Source organism: Phocoena phocoena, chromosome 14, assembly GCF_963924675.1.
Source record: "Phocoena phocoena chromosome 14, mPhoPho1.1, whole genome shotgun sequence".
In the NCBI taxonomy this organism is placed as follows: domain Eukaryota; kingdom Metazoa; phylum Chordata; class Mammalia; order Artiodactyla; family Phocoenidae; genus Phocoena; species Phocoena phocoena.
The window spans coordinates 83611328-83628142 of record NC_089232.1 but is presented as its reverse complement, the minus strand read 5'-3'; the positions used below and the strand labels follow the sequence as shown (position 1 = coordinate 83628142).

Here is a 16815-nt window from a genome sequence, read left to right as displayed (position 1 = left end):
CAGAGGGGCCTCCACATGGCGCTCCTGTAGCTGCTCTCTGAAGCTGTGATCTAAGCTCAAACACGTTTTAATGAATACATTCTCTGTATTTTAGGCTTTGGACGTGGACCGGATGGTTCTTTACAAAATGAAGAAATCCGTGAAAGCAATAAACATTTCTGGGCTGGGTGAGTATGCATCCTTTCCTGGGGGTTTCTTTGTGGAAAATTTTGTGTTTGCAGTCCTGATACCATAATGTTAATCAACCATTAATGAATAATCAACCAAACTTCTTTTCCTGGGCATACAAATTAGAGAGGTGAGTTGGGATGTGTAAGTTTTAGAAGCATGGGTGCTTCCGGTTCTCTGAAGTGCAGCTGAGTCTCGCGTGATGCGGCCCTGCGCGGACCAGCTTTGCCAGGCTGGCTAAGAACGGTGGATTCACTCCTGCCTCTGGTACTTGGTTTGTGCTGTTAATTATGCCAGATGCCCTTTCCATTTCTCTCTTACCCAGTTCTTGCCTGTCTTGTCTGGGAGGAAAATTAATAAGTATAAAAACATGATCAACTGCTCAAAGTAATATTTGATCTAGACTTATATAAATAGGTTAAAAACAAAAAACACTGCAACTTCTGACCCAAAGATGACGGGCTGCACGTGTGCGGCAGGTTTGCTCCCTGCACAAAACGTTGCTAATGATAGAAGCTACTTTTTTTTTTTTTTTTTTTTTAAGCGGTACGCGGGCCTCTCACTGTTGTGGCCTCTCCTGTTGTGGAGCGCAGGCTCAGCAGCCATGGCTCACGGGCCCAGCCGCTCTGCGGCATGTGGGATCTTCCCGGACCGGGACACGAACCCGTGTCCCCTGCATCGGCAGGTGGACTCTCAACCACTGCGCCACCAGGGAAGCCCTATTTGTGTATTTTATATATGGCAATTACATTGATGTTAATATGATTAGACAGATATTAATTTGTTTATGACAAGTACCAAATGAATGTGAAATAAGTTTGGGAAGGCAAAGAAGAGCAGGGACTTAATTTGTTCTTGACTGAGCTAGTTCCCAACTAAGTGTGAAAGCTTTCTGGACCTGGAGTTTGTGGTGCTGGCTGTCATACCCTGGAAGAAGTTACTTAGCGTAACTAAAGTAGCATAACTTAGCATAACTAAAGTAACTTCTAAGAAGTTACTTAGAAGTTACTTTTTTTTCTTTTAAATGGATTAAAAAAGTCATACTTGTGCAATGGAATACTGTGTAGAATGAAAATGAATTAACTGTGAGTGTATGCAGCCACATAGATGAATGTCACAGATAAAACATTGAGCAAAAGGATACACACTGTGTGTTTGAATAGATACAGATATAGGTATAGAAATACATACAGATTTCAAAAATCTCCAAAACTATTCTTTTTTTTTTCACACATACACACTGTATTTTATTTTTACAAGAGATAAATAAACTGACACCAAGCATTGTAAATGGATGACCACAACAGAAGCAACAATGACTGCAGTTACCAAACACAAAGCACACTCACACTGTGTCATAATATTGACATTCAGTCCAGGAATCCTCCACTGTAACAGCTCCTTTACTTTGCAGTGAAAATTGATTGGTATATTTTTTGCCTCTGGGTCCTTGTGGGATTTTTTTTTTTTTTTAATTCAAACAGAAAGTCACAAAAATTACAATCTTCCTCATCAGTTCACTCAGTCCCATGTAATTAATTTTTTTTCATCTTGATCTTTCGTTGGCACTTTTATGAATTCATCAGTTTTCCATTAGAGTTCTGAAAATGCTTATAGTCAGTTACCAGAAACCTGTATTTGTCAGAGTCTTTTCCATGAATTCCTTGAAGATGAAACCCTTTTATAGGAACATTTTTGCAAAAGCATCAGAGTACACCCAGAACTGTCTGTAAATGACAAAAGACTTAAAAATGACCACGGTTAAAGATTTGATAAAAGTTCATAATAATGCAATTGACAAGGAAATTTAGTTATTTCTGAGATATACATTTTAAAGTAATAACTAGAATTATGACTTATAACATTATACCAGAACATATAAGATTTTTAGAAATTTCATGTAATGTTTGAAACATTTATATTAACGTATTTCCTACTTAGCGTCTTTTAGCCCTGGTTTCCTTGTCTGAAAACCAGTCATTTAGGTTAGAATGGGTATCAATGGTTCTCAGCCAGGGTGATTTGTCCCAGTTTGGTTATTAACAGCTGAAGAGTGTGTGTGTGTGTGTATATGTGTGTGTGTGTGTATGTGTGCATGTGTGTGTGTGTGCGCTAGAGGCCAGGGATGCTGCTGAAGGTCTTGTGATGAACAGGACAGCCCCCAACAAAGAATTATCTGGCCCCAAATGTCAGTAATGCCAAGGTTGATAAACCCCCATCTAGATGTTCTTCGAAGTCCTCTACAGTTTTTTTAAATTTTTATTTTATTGAAATATAGTTGATTTACAATGTTGTGTTAAATTCTGCTGTACAGCAAAGTGATCCAGTTATACATATATATACATTCTTTTTCATATTCTTTTCCATTATGGTTTATCACAGGATATTGAATATAGTCCCCGTGCTATACAGTAGGACCTTGTTGTTTATCCTCTACAGTTTTTTAAAAACAAGTGACAAAACAAAAACAAAAACCGCCACCATGCTTAGCTTGCCAGTACATAGATATTAACTGATTACCTGACAACCACTGATTTTATGAAAAATGGAAATAGAGTCAGTTTTCAGTGACTAACACCTAACTGGAAGTAAATGTGTAGGGAAATTTTTATTAATTTTTTTTTCTATTTAAAAGCAAATATCAAAGACAAGAGTATAAAACTCCCTCCGCTTAATACAGCACTGAGATTTGCTGAAATGGGTGTTGCAGTATGCGAAAAGGCGGTCACCCCCCGGGAAAAGCTCTTTTCCTGGATAAAGTAGGAGATGGACAAGAAGAATAATGATTGTTTCATGTGTTTGAACACTTCCTGCGTACCTTGGGCTTTCTGTACCTTATGCTCATCTTTACAGCAGATCGTTGTAAAGACTTGTTCTCGGTTTACAAAGTGGAACCTGAGGGCAGAGGGTTGCCGGTGTTCTCTGGATGCTTCTGGAGCTCAGCTTCCTGCCGGGTAGGGCTGAGGTCAGCGGCCACGCGGCCACCCTGCTGCGAGGCCCCCACTGTGCTGGCATTGACAGGCTGTCCTCAAGACGTCAAGAAACCACCAAGAGGGCTTCCCTGGTGGCGCAGTGGTTGAGAATCTGCCTGCCAGTGCAGGGGACACGGGTTCGAGCCCTGGTCTGGGAGGATCCCACGTGCCGCGGAGCAGCTAGGCCCGTGAGCCACAACTACCGAGCCTGCACGTCTGGAGCTTGTGCTCTACAACAAGAGAGGCCGTGATAATGAGAGGCCCACGCACCGCAATGAAGAGTGGCCCGCGCTCACTGCAACTAGAGAAAGCCCTCGCACAGAAATGAAGACCCAAGACAGCCAAAATTAAATAAATAAATAACATTTAAAAAAAGAAACCACCAAGAGATGGATGCTCAGTTTTGTTGACAAACAGCAGATTTCAAAAAGGATCTTAAGAGATTTCTTTTTTGTTGTGTTCACTTGGGCTTTTTGAGTTTATAATTTAAGGCTTGTATAAAAGGGATGTTTCATATTCTGACCAGGTTCAGAAGTGATCTTAAAACCCTATGTTGAGAAGTTGTTCTGCTCAGAAATAAGATGCAGTCACGTGTAAACGCTGGTTCTGTGACTGCCGCCAGCCTGGAGGAAGGACTTGAGTGGCTCCCGAGGCTGGCCCGGCACCCGGAATGGGAAGTTTTCAGCAAACAGACATTAGAAGGGGAAGGTGTAAGCACTTTGGTGTCAGGAAGCTGGCTTTTACGAATTTAACACCAGTCGTGGCTAATCTGCGTTTCTGACCTGTATTGCTGAGCGTGTGCCATAAACCTCACTTCTTTACCTGCCCCAGAGTCATTTTCTAAAACACAGCTCAGTGGTGTTGCTTCTCTGCTCACAACTCTGCAGTGTTTCTTGTCCACATTGATGTTCGTGACGTTCCAGAGCCTGGGAGAGATGGGGAAGGCCTCTGTGGGCTCCGGAATTTTAGGGAAATTGGACTAAAGCACGGGTAACAGGTTTTTCATCCTGCAGGACTAGCCGAGGACTTTAATATGCTAAAGCGAATTGTGAGGGGGAATTGGTCTTAACCTTTTGCAAATTACTTTGCCTGTGAAACTACTACCGCATCCCTTAACCGCTCCCACCGCGAGCCTCGGGTTAGTAAACATGGCAGAAGACCAGATTTGGCCCCAGCTCCTTGCATCACCTGGACCCAGGCTACCTGTGCGGAGTCCCTCCCAACTCTCTGCACCCTTCTTTTTTATTTATTTATTTACTTACTTACTTACTTAACGGCTGTGTTGGGTCTTCGTTTCTGTGCGAGAGCTTTCTCTAGTTGCGGCGAGCGGGGGCCACTCTTCATGGCGGTGCGCGGGCCTCTCATTGTCACGGCCTCTCTTGTTGCGGAGCACAGGCTCCAGACGCGCAGGCTCAGTAATTGTGGCTCACTTGCCCAGTTGCTCTGCGGCATGTGGGATCCTCCCAGACCAGGGCTCGAACCCGTGTCCCCTGCGTTGGCAGGCAGATTCTCAGCCCCTGCGCCGCCAGGGAAGCCCTCTGCGCCCTTCTTTGATACGACTTGCCTTTTGCCCCAACATGCCGCGTTTCGTGTCCTCTTCCCTCTGCACATGCTTTTTGGTCTGCTTGAAATGGCATCCTGCTGCTTGATCGGAGGACACTGAGGCTTCGGAAGTTGAAACGTTTGCTCTGGAATTTTAACGTGGCATTTGGACACCAGCCTGTGTCCTTTCTGAGGTACCACACACAGCAGGCTGACCGTCAGCCTGACCTTGCGGGGGCCCTCTTTTACCCATCTTTATATCATGCCAAGTTTGAGTTATTATAAGGCTGTGAATTCTGAATTTTTTTTTTAAGCCAGAATCCTGATCCTGAAGTCTTTATTTCAGAGCAAATGTTGTCTCCTTCAAAAGAGTCACCTGAGGAAGCCCTGTCCCTTCTCCTGCGAGTTGCTGACGTCGTTCACAGCATTTTGGATCTCTTCTCTAGAACTGCTTTTAGTAGCACACTCTTTTGAATATATTTAGTGGGGGAATTTAAGGATAGATTAAACTTCTTTAGAGCTAGATGTGGGAAATGAGCCAGGCATATTCAGTAAGGGATTGAGCTGCTGGCGACCACCTCGGTTAGGAGCGCTGTAACTACCATCCTTCTGGCTCTGACTGCCGTTAGTTCCAGGAGAAGTCCCCGCAGTGGTTCCATCATTAGAGTGTTCAACATCCTTAGGCGACTGCTTGCATAGGAAGAACGCTCGTTTTATGCATTATTAAAAGGTCAGTGACAATAATTTAGTATTTATGCCTCACACTGCTGTGTACATTTTCCTGTCTCATGTTCCTTAATTTATGTGCCAGCAGGACTTTTCTGCCGAGTGTCCTGATTGGTCATGGGCTGGCCCCAGCTGATCTCTAAGCAATTCCCTGCCCTCCATGGTCTCTCTCTGCTCCAGGCTGACCGGTGGCTCCCTGCTGCACGAACGTGTCACAGCCGTATGTGTGTCTTTCACACAGTCTTCCGTCTGGCCCTGCTCCTGGTCTGTACGCACGCGCTCCTGTCCCAGGCGCCTGTTGAAGGCCCACGCAGCTATCTCCATGGAGCTGAGACTTGACGCTGAGGCTTGACGCGGTGTCAGCCTCCTTTAACTCGCGGCAGTAGTAGTTTTCTGTGACTGCTGTAACAGATTAGCACAAACGGAGCACCTTCAGATGACACGGATTCACCTACAGCTCTGGAGGTCAGAAGTCCAAACTGGCCTCGCTGGGCTGAAATCAAGGTGTTGGCTGGCTTCCTTCCTGGAAGCAAGTAGGTTTCCGTGCCCCTTCCAGCTTCTAGAAGCCCCTGAGTTCCTCAGCTACGAGTCTCCTTCCATCTTCAAAGCCAGCAGTGGCTGGTGGAGTCTTTCTCACGCTCTGTCAGTCTGACGCTGTCTTAGTCTGCATGGGCTGCCGTAACAGTACCACAGCCTGGGGGGGCTTAAACCACAGACATTTGTCTCACGGTGCTGGAGGCTGCAAGTCTGAGATCAGGGTGCCGGCATGCTCTTGTTCTGGTGAAGGCTGTCTCCCTGGCCTGCAGAGAGCCGCCTTCTCACCGCGTCCCCACGTGGTGGAGAAAGAGAGAGAGACGGAGAGCGTAGGCATGCTAGAGTGAGCGGGCCCTACCCTCTTAAGCACATCTAAACTTCATTATCTCCCAAAGGCCCACCCCCCACATACCATCATACTGGGGGTTAAGGCTTCAACGTATGAATTTGGTTGGGGGGAGGAGGGGAGTGACACACAGTTCAGTCCCTAGCAGACACTGACTCTTCTGTTTCCCTCTTCCACATCTAAGGACGTGTGATTACATTGGGCCCACCCAGTGATCCAGGATAATCTTCCCATCTCCAGTTGAGCTGATTAGCAACTTGAATGCCATCTGCGACCTCAGATGGCCCAGTAGCCCTGCCTGCACGGTTAGGAGTGGACACCTTTGTGGGGAGGGGACGGTATTCTGCTGAACAGAGTCCCCCTCTGAATTGTGAGTTTTGAGGTTGAATCAGTTTTGATTTTTCTTTCAGCCAAAACTGAAAGAGTATCTAATATGCAGACTCTGCTCTCTCTTTAAATCTTGCTCTTTATAAATATTTTTATGTCTGTTGATCTTTGCCCCCCAGTTAGATGACAGGCCCTGAGGTCCATGACCTGTTCTGAAAGGCGGTGTGGTTTAGGAGAAAGAGCACATGGGTGTTGAGATCCAGGAACCCTGGAGTCAAAGCTGGCGGTGCCGCTCAGAAAGTCTGTGACGCCGGGAAAGTTGTTTATCTTTCTGAGCCTCAGTTTCCTCATATGTAAAAGGAGAGTATTAATATTTCATGGGCTTGTTAGTGACGAGTAACTGAGGTAACATGAAAAAGTGACAGGTGTGGTTCTGGACACATGAACGGCTTGACAGCTGCAAATGTACCTCCTGCGTGTCCCTGCAGTGGTCAGCACAGAGGCCGGCAGGCACAAAGCATGTGTCAGTAATATTCATTTGTATGTTATTACGTTTCTGCTGTAAGTTCTTACACTGTCCTCTTAGTGTAGGAGAGATCAACTTAAAATTTTAGGGGTAAACAGGATTTATACAGATTTATGTGTGTGGAAGGGGCGGGGGAGTGGTTGAGATGCCTTAGAGCAGCCAGCTGTGTTATTTACGGCCTGTGAGCTAAGCATGGTTTTTAGCATCTTAGCACATATATACCCAATAATCTCTGTATTGCCTCTTGGTGCCTACAAAAGCCTTTAATATCTCTCTCTTGCTTTTAGGAAAAGTTTGCCAACCCCCGTTTTAGAGTTGCGGTTCTGAAACTTGGGAGCGCCCCAGAGTCCCTTGGAGATCTCGTTAAAACACAGATTGCTGGTCTCTACCCTCAGAGTTTCCGGCTCAGTAGGTCCGGGATGGAGCCTGAGTATTTGCTAGTTGAATAAGTTCCCAGGTGATGGTGAAGCTGCTGGTCTTGAAAATACCACCTTAGACACCCCTGCCCCCTCCCCCCGACTTTAAACATTGGACTGAGCCCAAAGGTTATCAGTATGTTCCCAATATATGCAAAACAATACTTTTCTTACACAATAGCAAGTACACTATGTTTGCTCCCAGTTTTCAAAAGGATAACAACACAGCTGGATGTATTTTCTAGAATGTCTTGTGTACAGGTTTGCAAAAGCAGTTATGATGATGATTTGTTGAGAAACTGTTTCTACAGTAATTTTTCCCACATACAATAGACTATCTGACCTCTTTAAAGAAAAAAACCAACCCAGTTCATATTTATTCTAATACTGTTCTTAGTCTAAACTTTCCCAATCTCTGTCTCAGCTCATAGGTGGTTTTTTTTCCCCCCAAGAAGTTGATGCTAACATTTTTCAGCTATTTGACATATCAGTGGGTGGAAAAATTCATCTTTATCAAGAAGGAAGCAACAAAAGACTTTGATTTTCACTCCTCTAGAATTACTGTATCTTAAAGACTTGGTGGAGCTATTCTTACCGAGAGTGGGATATCCCTTCTTTACCCTTTTTTAGAGAAATTGGCACATCTTGGAAATGAAAAATGCAAAGAAAGAAATGCTAATTTTCCGTCAAACCCGTACCATCTTCTGCCTACAAAAGAAAATGAGAATTTTTGTGTGTGTTTCTCCCTGTTGTTTGCAATGCTAATTAGAATGTGGCTATTAACACAGAATTGTTTCTATTACCATATCATAATTAGGATAGAGCAGTTCAGAAGAAATACATGTAATTGTTTAGGAAGTGAAATTTCATTGTGCGTTAAGAAGGTACTATATCTGGCATGACTTCCCACCTGTTACGTAAGAGAATAACTAAATTATAATCCTCAGTGTTTGTCAAGAATAAAGTGAAACTGGTATTCTGCTACTTTGTTGTGGCCTTGAAAGCTGGTGCATGGAGTTTTTAGAAAGCAGTTTGGCCGTGCACCTCAAGAAAAATAAAATCTTTATTGGGGATGCTCATTGCGTTGTTGCACTGCTTATCAAAGTGAAAAACTGAAAGCCTCCTGGAACTAAATTAGAATATAGCTACTTGATAGAATTACGGTTATGTAGCAACATGAAGAAAAATTCTTATGATGAAGTCTTCAGACAGTAAAACTGAGGATACAAAGGATGTGTATACACAGATACCGTATCTGTGATTTAAAAAGAGAATAGATTGTAACAAATGATGATAAAGCAAAGAAAGTACATCTGTATTGATGTACTTTCATAAATTTGAGTGGAAACATAGCAATAATAAAAATCTGACACTCATATAAAGTATTGATTGTAGGCCAAGCACTGTGCTAATAAATAAATACATAAGTTTGATCCTCACGCCAGCTCTGTGAGTTAGGTACCGTCAGTAACTCCATTTACAGGTGAGGTCAGTGAGGCACAGAGGAGGGACTGACCCAGGGCTGTCTAGCTGGCAGTTAGAGGAGCTGAGATTCCAAACCAGATGTGCTTCCCAGTCTCTACTGTGACCACGGCACCACACTGCCTGGATGTGAGCGAGGGTGCACGGGGAGAAACACCGAGCAGTGACGCCATAGGAGCGTCTTAGGTGTCATATGGCTGATGAAGAACCTCCAGGTGGTGTTGCTTGGTCACAAGTTCAGTGGGAGCCAGTACGTGACAGGTGTGCCAAAGGTGAGCACAGGTGACCTTAGGAAGTATGTAGTGCTGCTAAAAAAGGTAGTTAGTTGTCCCACTATTGTGTTGTAAGAGCAACATTTTAGGAGGAAGCTCATGTTAGAGCTGGAAACCTTGTGGTAGGAGGGGTGTTGGAAGGACCTAGCATGTCTTTGCCTGGGGAGAGTGGGAAAAGGCACATCTGAAGGCTTTCCTCTGGCATGAGGAAGTGAGACATGTTATCTGTTCCTCTCTCCTGGGTAGTTTCATGAGAGTAGGTTTTGACTCATATCTGAGGGGGAAGTTAGCTGGGGGAGCAGCCCCAGCGGTGAGCTGGGTGTGGGAAGGGTCCCGGCAGAGGGCTGGTTGGTGGCCCTCTGTCTCTAGGGAAGTTGCAGGGGGAGGTGGGGACGTGCACTCGGAGACCTTGAGATGTCTTCTTGTGATGAGGCTCTGAGATTCTCGTTGTCTCTTCTCTGATGGCTAAGGATAATGATTGGAACTTAGAAGGCTAATTTGTGGAATCCCGGCAGCTGTGATCAACATATTAATCATGGAAGGATAGCTCATCCGAAGGAATGCTGAGATCTGTGACTTAATGTCCCAAGTATTAACTTGAATTATATGTGGTTCGTACATAATCAAATATGATCATACTTAATTAAATTTGATTAACATGGTCATCATATTTTTTGGTAGGGGATTTATGCTCATGTAGGCTAGGGCTTTTTACCTCGTGTGTTGGGTCTATGGACAGGCCTAAAGGGTCCTTGTATCCCAAAAATTGTACAAAAAATTATGCAAGGATACCTTTTCCTAAAAAGATAATCCACAGTGTTCTTCTCATTTTTATTGTTGTCTGTGATAATGAGAAGATTAAAGAACCACTCATGTAGCCAAACCCCCATGGTTTGTGGATGGGGATACCATCACAGAGTTGGCTATTTGCCTTACTTACCGTAAAACACTCACTACGTTATTTAGCAAATATGTTTGAATGTGTTTCCTCATCTGTAAAATCCTGTGGAGTTGTGGTGACGATGAAGGAGACTCTGTAAGTGGGTGAAGTCTCCCCTCCGTGAATGGCCGTTGTTACATGGGCTTTGAGACCACTGATTTTCAGGGGGCTACTTGTCCCTGAGGCCACAGGAGCCACTTCTCTCCTGGTCTGTTGTGCTCTCCGTGGAGGTGGGCTGGGGCCGTCTGCTGTAAGTGATGGGAATTGTATCTCTCAGGTACAGTGAGGTAAAAACAGAGGGGAAAAGGCTGAGCACACCATGCAGTGGCCACACGCACGTCCTATAACGTAGCTCATCAGATGGCTTTGCCAGCAAAGGGCGTCAGTGTGATCGATGTAAAGTTTCTAATCGCTGGTGGTCCACATCCAGCAGATGTTGACTCACCTCCCTGTTGTGCCTGCCCAGCCTCTGGGGGCTCCCGGCTCACGGGAGGCCCTGCCAGTTCATTAGCAGGAGCCCCTGTCTCCTCTGACTTGAAGGAGCTCCTAGGATAAAGCGAGTTGGGTGAGGCAAGCAGCTGGCAGCCCAGTTTTAATCTCATCCTCTGTTGGATTCTGAAGGAAAATTCCTGTAAGCTTCTCCTCTGAGAAGCCTTTCCTGTCAGCAGGCCCCAGAAAATGTCCTCTTTTCCCCCTCCTGTAATATATACCACGTGGATTGTTATTGCATGTTTATCTTTGTCTTGCTAAATTGTGTGTTGGCTGGTACCAAGCCTGGTTCATCTTTGTCCCCTCCAATTTCACTTTTCTTAAATGCAAGTCTTATCCTGTCAGTTTGCAACCTTTTGGGGGTGCCTGGGATGAAGTCCTTCCCCTGGCCCCCTCCTGCCTCTCCAGCCACGTCATCTGTGGACTCTCCCCGTGCTCTGGCCGTACCAGGTACCCCGAATTCCTCCAGGATCATCCTCGTTACAACCTGTCTTTGCGCCAAATTGATTGGTGTGTGCGTGTCTCTCATTGGAAGCTGTTCCTTGGATGCAGGGGCTCCACGTCCTGAATCTTTGCATTCGTTAGTGCTTGCGGCGCAGTAGGCTTTCACCACGGTTGGATTCTATGCTGGCATCCAGGGAAGTTCTTGACTGATGGGGTATTCATGAAATACAGGATGGATCAATAACGTTGAATGTTGATAGGTTTCTGTCATCTGAGCCTACAACATAGCTAAAGAGGGACAGAAAGAACCAGCGTAAACGGTACATCATCCAGTAGGTCAGTCTTGATTCCTTACTGCTCCCCGTCCCCCGAGGTGTGCTGCTGTAGGAGTTTCATCGAGAAGTAACTGGGGTTGTGTTCAGTTATCCACACAGACTCCAAGTGCCATTTTGTTGTCCTTCATATAGGGCAGGATCAAAGGACATCAGGTGATCACAGACAACAGTTTACACATTTTAATAGTCAGCCCACACCTTGACCTTCTTAACTCCATTGCTGGCTGCCTGTGCCAGACAGCACCAGTCCAGGTACATCCTGTGTTAACAATCATGAGGTCTCCATAAGGTCGGAGGGGACGCCCCAGGAAAGTCTTGATGGATATGAGTTTTGCATGAAGTTTTGAAAGTCGCAGGGGGACTTCCCTGGTGGCGCAGCGGTTAAAATCCGCCTGCCAACACAGGGGACACGGGTTCGAGCCCTGGTCTGGGAAGATCCCACAGGCCGTGGAGCAACTAAGCCCGTGTGCCGCAACTACTAAGCCTGAGCTCTAGAGCCCGCGAGCCACAGCTACTGAGCCCGCGAGCTACAACTGCTGAAGCCCGCATGCCTAGAGCCCGTGCTCTGCAACAAGAGAAGCCACCGCAATGAGAAGTCTGCGCACCGCGACGAAAAGTAGCCCCCACTCGCCGCAACTAGAGAAAGCCCTCGCGCACAGCAACGAAGACCCAGCGCAGCCAAAAATAAATAATTTATTTAAAAAAAAAAAAAAAAAAAAAGGAAGAAAGAAAGTAGGGGGAGCACAGAGTGTTGGAGAGAGTGGTGGAATGGCGACGGTGAAGCCCCAGGGGCAAGGCCATCTTTCCATGTGCCCGGTTTGAGCGGGGCCCTGAGGGCTTGTGAAATCGGGCATCAGACCCTTGGTGGTGGGTGCTCGTGTCTTACCAGAGACGATGCAGGTGCTCAGGTTTGGTCGCAAAGGCTGTCTCTATCATGTCAACTTGTGCAGGAGAAACTGGTGGAGAAAGACAGATTCTGATACCCTCAGTAGGCATGGAGAACCAAGGTAACTGAGCCGTCGGGGCTGACATTTCAGGTTTCTCTATTTTGTTTATTCCTTGTGTTGTTGTTTTCTGATTATAAAGATAATATGAGCTTAGTTTAGAACATTTAAAAAATTCAGAAAAGCATTAGAATGAAGTCACAGCCCAGCCAGATGCTACCCTCTGTAAGATGGGAGGGGTCGAGCTGCATTCTTGGTCTGAGGTCCCCCGGGCTGTGACCCTGGCCATTCGGAGCTTCCGCCTGGCCTAGGTATCTCCGCCACCACAGTCTGTCCCCTCCTCTGCAAAATGCCCCTCAAGGAGGGTACAACGATGCATGGAAAGCACCTGGCCTGCACCAGCCTCCGGGTGCCAAGCGCCTGCTCTCTTATCACCACCTTAGCATTTTGATGTCCTTTCCTTTCGGCCTTTCTCTACATTTTACCTTTTATTACAAAATTGAGATGAAATATATAGTTCTGTGTCCTGCCTTTTTTTTACTTGGCATTCTATCCTGACCATATTCCTACATCATGATTTTAAAAAAGCTTACATCATATTCCATTTTGTAGAGACACTGTTCTTTAACCATTTCCATTTTGTTGGAGCTTAATACATTTTCAGTTTATCAGTTGTTCTGTACATACATCTCTGATCACTTGATTATTTCTTAAGGATAGATTTCTAGAAGTGGGAGGGGATGGCAAAAAATGTTTTTAAAACTTTTAATGCAGATTCCCAAATTGTGAATGGAAAGATTTTTATCTGGGATGAGTCTAGAAATAAAGTGCTAAAAATGGTTTTCTCCCATGAGGTGTTCACAGGGTAGAGATCCTGTTAAGAAGTGGGGATTATCTTTGACTCCAGGAAATTGCTTTCCCAGGAGCTGTTTGCCGAGAGTTAGATCAGGTGATGTGCGGGGCTGACAGCTTGAGGGGAGGTGGCCTGGCCTCCTTGACATTGAGTCATGCAGATTATCCTGACATTACAATTGTGGCTCACATTTGAATATTAGTCCTCATCTGGGGGGTCTTTATAAAGCTCTACTGCGCCCTTGGCAGAGCTGTCTGTGTGGATGGTTGGCGTGTGCAGTGTCTGTGGATGAGTTTGCCTCAGCCTGACCCCTGCGTGGCCAGGAGCGGAGGGTTGGAGGGTCCTGGTCAAGGCGAGCACCGTCAGGCTGCCTCCCCCTCCCCCTCCAACATGTACCCCCGTTTGTCTCTGGTTAGGGCACTTGGACTTCGGATTACCAGTGCGTGTGCTTGGCTGGAGGATTGTAGCACGTTTCTGTTAGCCTAGAGCCGAGAATAGTGACTATGTGGCGAGCAAATGAAGAAACGCTTCCTCGCCTGGTTGGGAGGACTTGCGCGGACCGGGAACCTGGAAAGCTGAGTTCTAGTTCTCGAACTGCTGCCAACTAGCTGTGTGAACTTGAGCAAGTCGGCGCCCGCTCTGAGCTTTGGCGTCCTTGTCTGTGAAGAGGGGTCTCTGGACCGGCTTTCTTTTCAGGATCCTTCGGACTGTAAAGACCCAGGAGTGGCCCCGGGTGGGTAGGACAGTGAGACTGGTGCTGCCCTGAGATGGCTTTGCGTCGGGAGCTGGGTGCAGGCGGAGGCTCGAAGACTGAGAAAGTGTTCACAGCCTCTGAACACACGGGACTCCTTGCTGTTCCCCTGGGGTTGATACCTTCCTGTTCCTGCTCGTCTCTGTCTGGAAATTCCCAGCTGACCTTGGAGCCCCAGCTCAAACGTCCCCTTCTTGGCCTCTCTGAATCCTCAGCCCCAGCACGTCACAGGCCATCGTGCACGGGTTGGCGCATCTGTCCTGAGACATGGGTCGCACTCGTCTCGTGTGCACCCAGCACACCAACACAGCCCGCTGCAGGCTGGCAGCGAGGAGCAGGCATTCAGCTGGACTTGAAGCTGGCGGAGATGAGTTGGCCGTGGGACCCTTGTCCTTCGGCAGCACTGGGCAGGTGGCTGGCTCCCCCGCCGTGCTGTGGCCCATTGAGCAGGAGTGAAAAGGCTGCCTTTTCCCCATTTGGGTCCAACAGTTTTGCTTGAACTATATGCACTGGGCTTCTTCTTGGTATCTGGTTTTTTGTGGTTTTTTTTGTGGTACATGGGCCTCTCACTGTTGTGGCCTCTCCCGTTGCGGAGCACAGGCTCCGGACGCGCAGGCTCAGCGGCCATGGCTCACGGGCCCAGCCGCTCCGCGGCACGTGGGATCTTCCCGGACCGGGGCACGAACCTGTGTCCCCTGCATTGACAGGCGGACTCTCAACCACTGCGCCACCAGGGAAGCCCATATCAGTTTTTAAAAATGACATAATCAAGTAAACTAGAAGGCACACAACAAGGCCCAACCCTCACCTCTAAATGCAATGAGTGCACATACTCGCTGGCTCCGTAGCAGATTTTTCTGTTAGTCTTTCATTTCATCCCCTTGCATGGATTGGTGGAAGGTCTGACCTTTGTGTAGTGAGGTGTGGGAAATGGGAGGCTGTGGGATTAGAACTGGGGAGAAATGGGGTCTCATCTGCTGTGGTCTCAGCAACTCCGGTTCTCATTTTCCCAAGTCCCTCCCACATCAAAGATTCTTGGGTCTGGTTCATTAATAAGAACCAGAGTTAAAGATACAGTTGAATAAGGGGGAGGTGGGAGAGGGAGCTCTTTTTAGAAGAACAGTTTTGACAGTTCTGTAAATAAGAGATGATATAGCCAGTTTGGATTCTTTCCAGAAAGTTTATTCCCTAGCCATTTATTTTAGGTTCCTATTTTAAATTTAGTTTTGGCTAAAGGAAAATAAAGACACTCAAGGACTTTCTAGTAGGGACATCTCAGACTTTGGGTGACATGGAGCAGTAGGCCAGTCGGATACTATGTAGTTACGGGGCGTTTACTGTCCTGACAGTGGGCACCAGGCAAGCTGTTACAGGGAGACACGGAGAGACACGGGGCTGTGGTCATTATCAAGAAGCTTCAAAGTTGTTTGCAAGAAGAGAAATTTGTCTTAGAAACTCCAACTAGATCAGTGTAAAGAGATTCCCACTGACCTAAGCTGGGACAGTTTGAGCATCAGAAAACAGTGATCACAGTGGATCAAAATCATTTAAATATAAATACATGAAATGATGGTGACGATGATCCAGAACACTCATTGATCACCACTGGGGTTGCTGGGATCAACACATTATTTTGCAGATTTAAAAGGGAAAGAGGGGCTTCCCTGGTGGCGCAGTGGTTGAGAGTCCGCCTACCGATGCAGGGGACATGGGTTCGTGTCCTGGTCCGGGAAGATCCCACATGCCGCGGAGCGGCTGGGCCCGTGAGCCATGGCCGCTGGGCCTGTGCGTCCGGAGACTGTGCTCCGCGACGGGAGAGGCCACGGCGGTGAGAGGCCCGCGTACCGCAAAAAAAAAAAGGGAAAGAATTTTTATAAAAAAACGTGACCGATACCAGGTGGTCAGTTGAAAGGCCCAGAAGAAGGGACGAAAGGAAGTGCATCTGTCCTTCCTGGTGCCAGAACCGGAAGCCTCGCTGGCTGTTTCTCCTCTGTGCTGGTTTGCTGGACTGCCCGTGGAGAGAAGGCAGGTTCCTCTCTCCGAGGATGTCACAGGCTGGGGGCAGCCTGCGTGAACACAGGATGGATGGATCTGACCCTTCCCCACCTTCTTCCAGCTGATCCTGGGCAAATCATTAAACCCCTCTGAACCCCACTTTACTCAACAGGTAGTAAGGATGATGCTTTGACACCTTATAGTCTTATTAAGTTTCATTGAACGAAAGGCTTGTAGGCCACCTCACGGCCTTTACTGAAGCTGATTCTCTCCCTCCTCCCTCTGGGTGCTCACCTAGAGCAGCTGTGAGGGTCCAGGATCATTTTGAAGGCAGTACTTGGCTGCCGAGGTGACTTCAGCCTCCGCATTCCTGTTTCTCTCTTCCAGGGGAGTGACATCAGCACCAGATGTCTGCTTGTGGCTGCCACGCCCTTCCAAAACCACACTGGAATTGCCCACATCTTGACGACCAATTTTGAAATAGTTATAAAATAGCGTGTGGTTTGAAAGGAACTGCCCTTCACTGTTGACCACATGTTCTAGAATTATAAGTCGAGCAAAATAGGTGTAACTGATCCGCCTCTGAAATGGAATTTTAAAAATCTAAAACTTGGGTACTTTTGGTTTTGGCAAGGTAAGCTATTTTTAGAAGGAAACACACATCAGTGTAGTAGAGTGGGGGACAAATGGGCTTCGGGATCAGACAGACTTGGGTTTGTACCACAGCTCTGCCACTTTCTGGCCCTGTTTTCT

At 46.7% G+C, this 16815-nt stretch overlaps 1 protein-coding gene across 2 annotated transcripts in view; it reads left to right on the top strand.

Moving 5' to 3' along the window:
* The window catches only part of ASAP2 (ArfGAP with SH3 domain, ankyrin repeat and PH domain 2), a 154792-nt gene that overhangs the window by 53782 nt on the left and 84195 nt on the right, over nucleotides 1-16815 (top strand). For both annotated transcript variants that reach the window (XM_065890711.1, XM_065890710.1), the window contains exon 2: nucleotides 95-167. In XM_065890711.1, the coding sequence (XP_065746783.1) occupies nucleotides 95-167 (73 nt within the window). The remainder of the gene's footprint in view (nucleotides 1-94; nucleotides 168-16815) is intronic.